We start from the raw sequence: 14,138 nt of genomic DNA, 5'->3' as shown, positions 1-14,138 counted from the left end.
CTTTACTATTTGCGAGGTGCTGTATTGTTTTATAAAATTCAGATGCTGAAAAGGCGAATCAAGAGTCGCGGCCTATTCGTTTAGTTTAGGTAGATTTATATTATTAAGATATTCTTGAATTTCAGCATCAGATGGATTAATCTGTGATGAGTGTAAGGCTTCATAGAAGTATTTAAAAGAGTTATTTATTTGTTGTGGGTCATGAGTAATGTTACCAGTTGAATCTTTAATAGCATAAATAGCTGTTTTTTCACAGACTGTTCCTTAACTTAACCTGGGATCATTGGGAACCTCAAATTCTGTATTCAGGATTCTGTGCAGTACCGGAGTTTGTGTGAAGAGGGCAGCAGTACACCTTTGATGCGTCTAATCTACCGGAAATCCAAAAGAAGAAGAAAACGGAAATGACGTAACTCAGAGTGCTATTTCCGAGCTAATTGCTGTATACTAGTATACTTTGGTTTGGTGGAATGAGAGGTGATTATATCAGCTGTTGCAACAATGCCTTCAGTTCAGCATCTGAAAGAGTTCATCAGGGAGAGGTTAACTGCTGCTGGAGAAGAAATCTTCTCCGAGTTTGAGAAAACCATCGTCCAGTTTGTGGAGGAGCTCAGTCAGCGCAGACTGGCGGATATCAGCCGGACACCCGAGATAAAGTTACACAGTACAGGTAAGAACATAGACATATATACATAGACGTCGCATTGAGCGGGGCGGTCCGTTGCTGTGACATTTCAGCGAGTCTGCCATATTGGATGTGGCAGATCTTCTAAACTAATACAAGTCAATGGACTGAACTTCATAAGGCGCCTTTTTTCAAAGTTATTTAAGTTAATGCGTTTAATTTACACATTCAAATATACACTAATATATACCGGGAAACGCAAAATATAACGTAACTTTATCTAATGAGTAAAAATATTAAATAATCCACGTATATTAGGGTGCAGCAAAAAACAGTAAAACTGTATACTAAAATTATAGATCCATAAAATTTTATGGTTAAAAATGTCATTAACTGACATAAATAAAAACTATAATTAAAAAGGAAAAAAACAATAACTAATTAAAAATGAATTGTGAGTTTACAAAACTACCTAAAATTAACTGAAATTATAGATAAATCCCTTGTGGCTTCAAGCCACAATCTCCAAGTTTAAGCTGGGAGCACCATCGGGCAACCGTGAGTGTGCCTGCGAATGTGCGTGCGCTGGTCCGAAAAGTGGTCTGCCGAGAAAGCAGCAGAGTCCCAAGTTTCTTTGACGGGGTTAGCACAGATAGAAGCAAGTGTCTTGTTGTGGATGATGAAAAATGTGCCAACATCAAAGTCCACCTGAGAAGCGCACACAAGGCAGCTACGGAAACTGCTCTCATCCTGCGAGGTAACCTGGCATGGACCTCTGGAGAAATGTGACTGCTTGTGGGTCCACGCAGCCCACAACTTTGTGATTTACTTGTTTAGTCCTTGTGCCTTTCCAGCTACTTTTCTTTGGCTACTTTATCAGTTAGAGAATAACAATCAGGAATAATAATCAAAGCATCAATATAAGGACTCACAAATGTCAGCAAATTCCTGGAGAGAGACTCCTGAAACTGTCAGAATGGACGTGAGGGAATGAAGTAAAAAAACAGGAGCAAATATGTTTGCAGCCGAAAAACTGAGCACGAAGAGCGAGGACCAAAAGAACACCAGCACATGACCACAAGGTAATTAACACACATAATTCAGCTACACAAGCATAAATGCAGACATGAGGCTGGTATTTTCTTGACACACTTTTGACCCCTTAGTGCCACCTGAGCATCGTTGAAACACCAACAGCCCATCTGAGTGTTGTTGCTGACCATCTCCATCCTTTTATGACCACAGTGTACCCATCTGCTGATGGCTGCTTCCAGCAGGATATTGCACAGTGTCACACAGCTCAGATGATCTCAAGCTGGTTTCTTGAACATGACTTGACTCAGTGTTAATCTCATTCTCTTAATTCAACATTTCAGCCACCCTCTTACCTGGGATAAAGTGAAACAGCTTTTTGTTGAGTTGAGTTCAGATTATTGTTTATCTGCAGCCTGTTTTTTTTTTTTTTTTTTTTTTCTCCTGGATTTTTTTCTGATTTGGATTTAGGAAATGCTGTTTTCTCTTTAGCCATGTGAGATTCTGCTGTGAGGTGGTCTTTTTCCCAATCAACTTTCTTTCATCTAAACATGACTTTTAAGTTGTGTAGTTACTGTTTGTCATTTTAACCTGCAGGAGTTAGTAAATCTAGCAGCAGCTACCTCACTGTTGTGTACTCTGAACTTTGCTAATAAATGTGTCAGAATTTAAGACTACATGTTTTCTCGTTGTCACATTAGTCTGTATTCTTGTGTCTCTTTGTTCCTCAAGACCTCCAAGAGCAACATGGCCGTGAGGAAGAGGAGGCTCTGGATGACCAGCAGGTCTGTAACCAGGAGAGGAACTCCAGTGTTGACCAGGAGGACACAGAACCTCCACAGCCTGAAGAGGAGCAGGAGGAAATCTGGACCGGAGAGCAGCTTGTACTGAAGCAGGATACCGAAGACATTGTTGTTTGGGCCGGGGAGGAGCTTGATATCATGTGGAAACCTGAAACAAAGCTGAACAGAATGGGTATGTAAAACTGTAATATACAGATTTCTTAATACAAAAATAAACATGACATGTCTAAACATCAAGTGACGATATCAGAGTGGGACTGCAACTGTATACCCTCATGAAGAGAGCTCACAAAGGCACTGTGAGGTAATGCATACACATACACATAGCACACCACCTCACTGATGTCATGTTGTCAGTTAAGACTAAAAAATGTTGTCAAAGTCTCTTCTTTTTGTTTTCTGTGTTTTGAAGTGGCAGGAATTTCAAGCTCAGTGTTTCAATCAGCTGACCAAAAATTAGCAAACAAACTGTTTCTGTGCAGTTTGGATCACAGTTTATCTGTGGGCTGAATTTCCCAGTGAGGAAAAAAAGGTAATTTATGGTAACTTTGGTCTCAAAGAAAAAGGGAAAGCTGTAGAAAAAAGAGGACAAAAAACTAGAACCCCTGGCTTAGATGAAGAACAGCAGACTTCAGAATGATTTTCGGTTAATGACGCTTTCAGTTTAATTTGTAAAATTCCACCTTTTAAACTGTCTGTATACTGGTTAGGGGTTAGAAAACAGACACAAACATGTTTTTTGATGTAATGCCTACTTATTAGGATGTGGAATATGGAGCTGGCAGGCAGGAGGAAAAGAAGAAGACCACAGAGAAGATTAATGGATTTAGTGAAAGAGGAGATGCTGAGGGTTGGTGTGAGAAGAGGACGCTAGAAACAGGGTGACATGGAGGCAGATCATCTGCTGTGGCAACACCTAAAGGCCAAAAGAAGGAGATGTAATGCCTGCTTATTTCATTTGAAAGACAAAATCCCACATTGATCCCTGTATACAAATTAACTTTCACTGTTTTGCAAACTCAGCAGCTTTATTTAAACATTTTTGGAAACAAGTGCAAAACTTAAAACAGAAACAATTAAACATTAATTAAATCAAATTAGTTCATCAAACCAGCTGAATAATAAATACATTTAGCCTAGAAATAGAAACATCCTACAATAAAGTTTAAGATGTCACACTTTAATTTGTCAAATCATCAAAAAAAAATTTTATACTAGACAAAGATAACCTCAGTAAAATGATGATTTAATTTATTAAGAGAAAAAAAGTGTCCAAACTTTCCTGACCCCGTATGAGAAACTAATGGCCCCTTTTTGTTAAATCATTAATTAACTGTGATTAACACCGAGGCCTGATTACTGGCAGACCTGTTGAATAGAATTCACTTAAATAGAACTTGTTTGACAAAGTGAAGTTTTGAATCTATTTTTAGGGGTCTCCATATTCCTTTTTGGCTGCAAATTAAAACCCATTAAAACCATAGTTGCCAATAGGGCTGGGCGATATGGACCAAAAGTAATATCTCGATATTTTTTAGCTGAATGGCGATATGCGATATATATCTCGATATATTTCCTTCCCAAAAGGTATAAACAATAAGGCACTTCAGAGTCAAAGCTACATGTCCCAAATGTCACACCAACATTTTTATTAACATTCAGCTGTAGATGTATATGAGAAATTACTGAAAAATAAACTATTTGCGTATTTAAATAATAATGCTCCTCAAATAAATTAATGCTTTTTTCCTCCATAAAAAGACTCACAGCTGTGCTATTAAAATGTAAATAGAAGAGATATGACCGGCCACCAGACGCTCTCCCTTGAGCTCCCTCCCCAGGCCTGGCTCCAGGGTTGGGCTCCGGTAACCCTATCCCAGGCATGGTAAACTGTTCCCTTGTTGTTGCAGACATAGGGGTCTTCTGAACCGCTGTTTGTCTGGACCCTCACCCAGGACCAGTTTGCCATTAACAACAATGTTTTTTCAATTTCAGTTTTTGTTATTTCGTTCATTTTCGTTAACTATAATAACTCTGCCTCCTACTACTTTTAGACACACAATATGTATTTTATTTCAATGTAAAAAGCAGCTTAGTTGCAAATAAACAGAAGTAGAAATAATAACTTTAAATATCAGCATTGGAGTGATAAAAATATTCCAACAGATTCCGGCTAGAAGATCTCTAAAAAAAGAAAAAGAAAACAACCTAGAATAACCTCTAAAGACCTGCAGGCCTCACTTTCCCCAGTTAAAGTCAGAGTTCGTGATACAACAATAAGAATGAGACTTGGCAAAAATGGCATTTATGGGAGAATTCCAAGGACAAAACCACTAAGAACACAAATGTTCATCTCACATCTCAGTGGTCTCCAGGACTTTTGTGAAAATATTCTGCAGACTGATGAAACAACAGGTGAACTTTTTTGGACGGTTTTTGTCCCGTTGTATCTGAGATAAAAACAACAGCATTTTATAAAAAGATCAATATACCAACAGTCAAACATGGTGGTGGTGGTAGTGTGATTATTTGGGGCTGCTTTGGGACAACTTCCTTTAATTGATGCAACCATGTGTTCTGCTCTCTACCAGAAAATCGTGAAGGAGAATATCTAACCATCAGTTTGTGCTTTGAAGCTCAAGTAGACTCACATTGTGCAGCTGTACAATGAACCAAAACACCACCAAGTCCACCTCTGAATGGCTCAAGAAAAAACAAAACAAACAAAATGTCAGTGTTAGATCCCGCAGGTACAGTTATGACAGCTTCTCCATTTAACCAGGGTCCTGGCTACACGTCAGTGGAGTGTTACCCCAGCTGAACTTGATGTAGCACTACTCAAGCTGAGGCGGGGTAACTCGCCTGGCTTCTGACCACCGTAAATCCTGACGTCTGCCCCGCTCCCTCTGCTCCTCCGGCGGTGCCGGTCAGGGAGGCCTCCCGCAGCTGGGCCCGGAGTTCAGGCCCGTCAGTTGTGGTGGCTTACCCCTAATGGATCTGAGCACTTGTTACGGGCCAGGTTAAAATTTAAGGGCTAGGCATGCCTGACAATATCAAGGCTCCTAATAATACAACAGATGGTGTCCTGGAGGATCTCCAGTGTAGAGCACTACACGAATATATTTGCTCAGATCTGTGTTTTCTTGTCATCGCATTACTAACCTCTTACTTGTGTCTTTATTCCTCAAGACATCCCACAACAACATGACTGTAAGGATGAGGTAGGACTAGATGACCAGCAGATCTGTAACCAGGACAGGAACTCCAATCTGGACCAGGAGGACCCAGAACCTCCACAGCCTAAAGAGGAGCAGGAGGAACTCTGGACCAGTCAGGAGAGAGAGCAGCTTGTACTGAAGCAGGAGACCAAAGGCACCATCATCTGGACTGGGGAAGAGCTGGGTATCATGTGGAAACCTGTAATAAAGTTGAAGAGAATAGGTATGTAAAACTGTAATATACAGATTTCTTGAAGCAAAAATGAATATGACTCATGTAGGATCCTACTCTGAGCTCAAAGATGCCTTAATTTTTAGAGGCACACAAAGAATTTAAGGACCAACTGTAATAAAGCAGCATTCATGCATCTATTTTATAAACTGTGTACATTTAACAACATTTAACATTAAACATAATTATAATTTCCAGTCAAAGGATAAACTTGCATATTGTAAGAGTTGAGATTTTACTGCAGCATTTTCTCCAATCTGCATACAGAACTTTACTAATTTAACTTAAATGAAATCATCGAATGAAATTAGGCTTTTTGCTCCCACATTTTGATGTGCCTGACTCCGTGGTATAAGTATGTCCGCCGAACCTTTTGTGAGTAACATAATTATTCCCACTAGGGCTGAACAATTAAACTACAAATACACTGCCTGGCCAAAAAAAAAAAAGTCGCCACCAAAAAAAAAGGTCACACACTAATATTTCATTGGACTGCCTTTAGCTTTGATTACAGCATGCATTCCCTGTGGCATTGTTTCGATAAGCTTCTGCAATATCACAAGATTTGTTTCCATCCAGTGTTGCATTAATTTTTCACCAAGATCTTGCAGTTATGATGGCAGATTCTGACCACTGCACAAAGCCTTCTCCAACACATCCCAAAGATTCTCTGTGGGGTTGAGGTCTGGTCTCTGTGGTGGCCAATCCATGTGTGAAAATAATGTCTCGTGCTCCCAGAACCACTCTTTCACAATTCGAGCCTGAATAATCCTGGCGTTGTCATCTTGGAATATGCCGTGCCATCAGGGAAGAAAAAATCCATTGATGGAATAACCTGGTCATTCAGTATATTCAGGTAGTCAGCTGATCTCATTTTTTGCGCACATAATGTTGCTGAACCAAGACCTGACCAACTGCAGCAACCCCAGATCATAGCACTGCCCCCACAGGCTTGTACAGTAGGCACCACTCTGGAACAGGGTAAATCTGGACTCATCAGACCACATGACCTTCTTCCATTGCTCCAGAGTCCAATCTTTATGCTCCCTAGTAAATTGAAGCCTTTTTTTCCAGTTAGCCTCACTGATTAATGGTTTTCTTAAGGCTACACAGCTGTTCAGTCCCAATCCTTAAGTTCCCTTCACATTGTGCATGTGGAAATGCTTTCACTATTAAATATAGCCCTGAGTGCTAGGGTTATTTTTCTTCAATTTGATTTCACCAAATGTTTAAGTGATTACCGATCACGATCATTCAGGATTTTTTTCCGGCCACATTTCTTCCTCAAAGATGGGTCCCCACTATCCTTCCAGTTTTTAATAATGCGTTGGACAGTTCTTAACCCAATTTTAGTAGTTTCTGCAGTTACCTTAGATGTTTCCTCTGCTTGATGCATGCCAGTGATTTGACCCTTCTCAAACAGACTGACATCTTTTCTACGACCACGTGATGTGTCTTTTGACATTTTTGTTTAAGAAATGAGAAACAACTGATTGCACCAGTTGGGGTTAACCCCTTAACTGGCCGCTCCAAAATCAACATAAACGCCTGAAAAAGCATACCCAAATAAAATCAGCTGCTGTTCCTGAACTCTTTGGAGTACATGCAAAAGCTTGGTCTCTTTGTGAAGAAGACAAGCTATATTTTTCATTTTTGCAGTCAAAAATGCTGTAACTGTAATGACACTGAGTTTGATGGTCTGATGAATCCTGTTCCTTTGATATTTAATTATAAGTGAAACAAGTGAGATAATATCTAAACTTGATTCAAAATATTGAATTTGTAATATATAACTTTTTGCTGCAATTTTAAAAATGAGGCACAGAGAGATGTTAATGCAAGTGAGGAAAGCCATCATTAAGCTGAAAAAACAAACAAAGAAATGTGTCAGTGAGATAACGGAACCTTTAGAAGAGGCCTTAAAGTTCTGGCATAGACCAGCATGTCTTTGGTTCTGTCTCCCTCCCCTCAGCCCCAACCGTTCACAGAAGATGACTGCCCCTCCCTGAGCCTGGTTCTGCTGGAGGTTTCTTCCTGTTTAAAAGGGGGCTTTTCCTTTCCATTGTCACCTACCGTATTTTTCGGTCGCTCCGGAGTATAAGTCGCACCAGCCAAAAAATGCATAATAAAGAAGAAAAAAACATATATAAGTCGCATTGGACTAAAAGTTGCATCTTTGGGGGGAAATTTATTTGATAAAATCTGAAACCAAGAACAGACATTTCATCTTAAAAGGCAATTTAGAATAATAATGGATTAAAGAACAGGCCGAACAGGGTTACGGCTATGCTAACTTAACACATTCAGCTACATGACACATAGACTACGAACTGAGTACGTGTCTGTCATGTTAACGTAACATTAAGTCAATTCTATTCAATTTTATTTATATAGCGCCAAATCACAACAAACAGTAATCTCAAGGCGCTTTTTGTTGCGGGTAAAGACCCTACAATAATACAGTGAAAACCCAACAGTCAAAAATGACCCCCTATGAGCAGCACTTGGCGACAGTGGGAAGGAAAAAAACTCCCTTTTAACAGGAAGAAACCTCCATCAGAACCAGGCTCAGGGAGGGGCAGTCATCTGCCGCAACCGGTTGTGCTGAGGGGAGAGAAAGACATGCTGTGGAAGAGAGCCAGAGATTAATAACATTTAATGAGTGGAGTATAAACAAAGTAAATAAGGTGAATGAAAAGAAACAGTCTATAGTGGGAACCCCCCCAGCAGCCTAGGCCTATAGCAGCATAACTAAGGGATGGTTCAGGGTCACCTGATCCAGCCCTAACTATAAGCTTGATCAAAAAGGAAAGTTTTAAGCCTAATATTAAAAATAGAGAGGGTGTCTGTCTCCTGAATCCAAGCTGGAAGCTGGTTCAACAGAAGAGGGGCCTGAAAGCTGAAGGCTCTGCCTCCCATTCTACTCTTAAGTATCCTAGGAACCACAAGTAAGCCAGCAGTCTGAGAGCGAAGTGCTCTGTTGGGATGATATGGTACTATGAGGTCTTTGAGATAAGATGGGGCTTGATTATTCAAGACCTTATAGGTGAGGAGAAGGATTTTAAATTATATTCTAGATTTAACAGGGAGCCAATGAAGGGAAGCCAATATGGGAGAAATATGCTCTCTTTCTAGTCCCTGTCAGTACTCTAGCTGCAGCATTTTGGATCAGCTGAAGACTTTTCAGGGAGCTTTTAGGACAGCCTGATAATGAATTACCGTAGTCCACCCTAGAAGTAATAAATGCATGGATTAGCTTTTCAGCATCTCTCTGAGAAAGGATGTTTCTAATTTTAGAAATATTGCGCAAATGCAAAAAAGCGGTCGTACATATTTGTTTAATATGTGCATTGAAGGACATATCCTGGTCAAAAATGACTCCAAGATTTCTCACAGTGTTACTGGAGGCCAAAGTAATGCCATCCAGAGTAAGTATCTGGTTAGACACCATGTTTCTAAGATTTGTGGGGCCAAGTACAAGAATTTCAGTTTTATCTGAATTTAAAAGCAGGAAATTAGAGGTCATCCAGGCCTTAATGTCTTTAAGACATTCTTGCAGTTTAATTAATTGATGTGTGTCATCTGTCTTCATTGATAGGTAAAGCTGAGTATCATCTGCATAACAATGAAAATTGATGCAGTGCTTTCTAATAATACTGCCTAAGGGAAGCATGTATAATACAAATAAAATTGGTCCTAGCACAGAACCCTGTGGAACTCCATAATTAACCTTAGTGTGTGAGGAAGACTCCCCATTTACATGAACAAATTGGAATCTATTAGATAAATATGATTCAAACCACTGCAGTGCAGTACCTTTAATACCTATAGCAAGCTCTAATCTCTGTAATAAAATGTTTTGGTCAACAGTATCAAAAGCTGCACTGAGGTCCAACAGGACAAGAACAGAGATGAGTCCACTGTCAGAGGCTTTGAGAAGATCATTGGTAACCTTCATTAATGCTGTTTCTGTACTGTGATGAATTCTGAAACCTGACTGAAACTCTTCAAATAAACCGTTCCTCTGCAGATGATCAGTTAGCTGTTTTGCAACTACTCTTTCAAGGATTTTTGAGAGAAAAGGAAGGTTGGAGATTGGCCTATAATTAGCTAAGACAGCTGGCTCAAGTGATGACTTTTTAAGTAGAGGTTTAATTACACCCACCTTGAAGGCCTGTGGTACATAGCCAACTAATAAAGACAGATTGATCATTTTTAAGATAGAAGCATCAATAATTGGAAAGACTTCTTTGAACAGTCTAGTAGGAATGGGATCTAATAAACATGTTGCTGGTTTGGAGGAAGTAACTACTACTATACTAAGATCAACTGGAGCGAAAGAGTCTAAACAAATACCAGCAGTGCTGAAAGCAGCCGAACATGAAGATAAATCTTTGAGATAGTTATGAATAATTTTTTCTCTGTCTAAAATTTTATTTGTAGAGAAATCCATGAAGTCACTACTAGTTAAAGTGAAAGGAATACTCGGCTCTACAGAGCTCTGACTCTTTGTCAGCCTGGCTACAGTGCTGAAAAGAAACCTGGGGTTGTTCTTATTTTCTTCAATTAATGATGAATAGTAAGATGTCCTAGCTTTACGGAGGGCTTTTTTATAGAGCAACAAACTCTTTTTCCAGGCTAAATTAGCATCTTCTAATTTAGTGAGATGTCATTCCCTCTCCAGCTTTCAGGTTATCTGCTTTAAGCTGCACATTTTTGAATTATACCACGGAGTCAGGCACTTCTGATTTGAAGCTTTCCTTTTCAGAGGAGCCTCAGTATCCAAAGTTGTACGCAGTGAGGATGTAAAACTACCTGTAAAAAAACTACCTCTAAAAAAATCACCTGTAATAAAATTAAAATGACTATTATCGACAATTAAATTCGTCATCAACTATTTTTAGTGTGGATTATTGTCCACAGTGTCAACTAATCATTGCAGCCCTAATGATGACAGAATTATTTTCATGGGTAAGATGAACAACTTCACCAACAAAGTCAAGTACACTCTCAAAGAGGTAAAAGTGTCATTGTCAAGGTGTACAATTAGAGATATCTTCATGAATGGAATACAGAGGGTTAGCAACAAGGTGCAAACCCCTGGTTGCACTCAACAACAAGAACGGCGGATTAGACTTTGCCAGAAGACCCCTAAAGGAAATTCCACAGTTGTGGAGAAAATTCTTTGGATAGACGACACCAAGATTAGCTTGTGCCAGTATTATGGGAAAAGAAACAGCTCTTCCCATAATACCACATCCTCATGCTATGATACCACGTCCTCTGTCAAACATGATAAAGTAATATGTTGTGGACATGCTAATGTCACTGAAAAATTTAGATACTGCAGTGAGCATCATATAAGGCTTCTGGATCATTTTTAATGAACATTTAAATGTTTTCTGTATTTTAACATTCAGCAGAAGCCTTTATGAAACACGTGTTTTGTTATTCTCGTGCATCTTGTTTTATTCCAAAAAAAACCAAAAACAACTCACCAAAATACGAGAAGTGTCAGAGTTTAAAATTCCACCTACTGCACAAATAAATATTCTCACACCCCTACAGACACACAAACCCAACAACAGTTTCATCTTGTTATGTTATCAAGTGAAGTTAAAGCATTCCAAGTTTTCTCTGGATTATTGAAAGGAATAAATATTTCATTTCTACATCTTCCTGATCTTGATAAATTTTAGATAAATGTTTTTGTTCTGTTTTTATACAATATATATTTAAAATTTAAAGACATAAATTAATCACACAAAAAGAGTGATTTTCATGGCATTTGTCATTGAGCAGCCAAAATATTTACCACTGTATAGCCAGAGTCAGCAACGCAGCTCTGCACCACAGCATGTCACTCACTGGTGTACGAGTGACATGCTTACAATGTGCAGACCTGCTAATGGTTAAGGTTACATTATATTTCTCTAATTGTGTGGTTTTTTTTTTTTGTGCTTCTGTTTATTTGTCCTTTCAGTCTTCCCGCTACCTGACTGTAAGGAGGAGCTGGTTCTCACAGACCAGCATGTCTGTTACAAGGAGAGGAACTCCAGTCTGGACCACGAATACCCAGAACTTCCACATATTAAAGGGGAACAGGAGGAATTCTTTACAAGTCAGAAGGGAGAACAGGTCATACAGAAGCCAGAGATTGATACCTTTCCTGCTCATGAGGAAGGAGACCACAGTGAACCTGAACCAAACATAGACCAACTCCTTTCTCACAACTCTCCTTTACCGGATCAGGAAGAAGGCGAGGATGATAATTCACCTAAAAACAAATCAGAACAAATCATAACAAGCCTGAGAGGTCACACTAGCAAGAAGCCATATTTTTGTGGCACCTGTGGGAAAACATTAATTCGGCTGGCTTCCTTGAAAGTTCATATGAGAATTCACACTGGTGAGAAGCCATATTGTTGTAGCACCTGTGGGAACACATTTCGACAGCTGATACACTTAAAAAGGCACATGAGAAAGCACACAGGTGAGAAACCATATTGTTGTAACACCTGTGGGAAAAGACTGAGGCATTCGACGGGCTTAAAAAGACACATGAGAATTCACACAGGTGAGAAACCATATTGTTGTAGCACCTGTGGGAAGACATTTAATCAGATGACAACCTTGAAAGTTCACATGAGAATTCACACAGGCGAGAAGCCATATTGTTGTAGCACCTGTGGGAAAACATTTATTCAGATGGCTGCCTTGAAAGTTCACATGAGAATTCACACAGGTGAGAAGCCATATTGTTGTAGCACCTGTGGGGAAACACTGAGATGTTCAACAGAGTTAAAAAGGCACATGGTAATTCACACAGGTGAGAAGCCATATTGTTGTAGCACCTGTGGGGAAAAACTGAGATGTTCAACAGAGTTAAAAAGGCACATGTTAAGTCACACAGGAGAGAAAAAATATTGTTGTAGCACCTGTGGGAAAACATTTATTCGGCTGGCTTCCTTGAAAGTTCATATGAGAATTCACACTGGTGAGAAGCCATATTGTTGTAGCACCTGTGGGAACACATTTCGACAGCTGACACACTTAAAAATACACATGAGAAGCCACACGGGTGAGAAACCATATTGTTGTAGCACCTGTGGGAAAAGACTGAGGCATTCGACGGGCTTAAAAAGACACATGAGAATTCACACAGGTGAGAAACCATATTGTTGTAGCACCTGTGGGAAGACATTTAATCAGATGTCAACCTTGAAAGTTCACATGAGAATTCACACAGGCGAGAAGCCATATTGTTGTAGCACCTGTGGGAAAACATTTATTCAGATGGCTGCCTTGAAAGTTCACGAGAATTTACACAGGTGAGAAGCCATATTGTTGTAGCACCTGTGGGAAAAGATTCACTTATTTGAGACATTTGAAAAAGCACAAGAGACCATGATACTTAAGTTTTGTTCATACAAAAAATGTGAAAGCTGTCAGACATGGTGTGTTGATGGTAGAGCGTGTGCATTTTTTGCTGCATCCACACATACACAGGTATATTTCTAACTGTGGCTTTTTATACTCCAGTGTAAAATAAAGTGGGAGAATGTTGTCATCATGATTTCTATCTGACCTTATGTCTGTCTATCTGTGAGGTTTTACCTTCCTGGATTACAAAACTACAAGGAGTTGAACCAATAAAATTTGGCATGTGTTCTTTCCCATTCAAATGTGTGCAATCCGATTTTCATATTCCTGAATGTTTAGTACCTAGTGATGGGTAGATGAGGCGTCATGAAGCGTTTCGACACATTGCCAAACTGTATTGATACTGTGTCAATACTGTATCACTGAATACTGACACCTGCTGGAACTTAAAAATCCCTACAGTCAACCTAGTTGACAGACTCACTGACACTGATGTGATGACCTAGTATATACAATAATATAATTTAAGTCACTGTATTTTATATTGTATTATTTCATATCTTCTTTTAAATTTTAGGGGGCCATGGGTTATGCATGGGCCGGTGTATGTTGCCACCATGTCTTTTGCGATTATGTGCTGGTCCAGCAACTATCTGTAAAAAAGGTTTTACTCAGATGAATTCCGTTGACAGATATGCTTCCATAGAAACACAGTTTGGTGCGTCAGTGTCAGTTCGAAACAGTCCCTGTATCGGTCATGTGAATTTCAAATAGCGATACACCCACCAACACGGGTTTTGCTCTATGAGCTTGACGCATGTGCCGAAGCATCGGTGTTGCTGGAC

The 14,138-nt window shown here is 39.5% G+C and overlaps 1 protein-coding gene across 2 annotated transcripts; it reads left to right on the top strand.

The window, feature by feature from the left end:
* The first annotated feature begins 408 nt into the window (after positions 1 to 408).
* On the top strand, positions 409 to 13,671 carry LOC115795814 (zinc finger protein 883-like). Of its 2 annotated transcripts, XM_030751916.1 has the most exons (5): positions 409 to 670; positions 2,390 to 2,632; positions 5,650 to 5,901; positions 11,894 to 12,639; positions 13,228 to 13,671. In XM_030751916.1, exons 1-5 carry the CDS (start codon positions 502 to 504, stop codon positions 13,243 to 13,245), a joined length of 1,428 nt encoding a protein of 475 aa, XP_030607776.1. In that variant the 5' UTR covers positions 409 to 501; the 3' UTR covers positions 13,246 to 13,671. The 2 variants fall into 2 exon arrangements, with proteins under 2 accessions (XP_030607776.1, XP_030607775.1); XM_030751915.1 differs by having other exon boundaries at positions 11,894 to 13,670.
* The last annotated feature ends 467 nt before the right edge of the window (positions 13,672 to 14,138 follow it).

This window comes from Archocentrus centrarchus, chromosome 17 (genome assembly GCF_007364275.1).
Source record: "Archocentrus centrarchus isolate MPI-CPG fArcCen1 chromosome 17, fArcCen1, whole genome shotgun sequence".
Lineage (NCBI taxonomy): Eukaryota > Metazoa > Chordata > Actinopteri > Cichliformes > Cichlidae > Archocentrus > Archocentrus centrarchus.
Note: the sequence above shows the minus strand (reverse complement) of the source record. Positions and strands in the feature narration are given on the sequence as shown.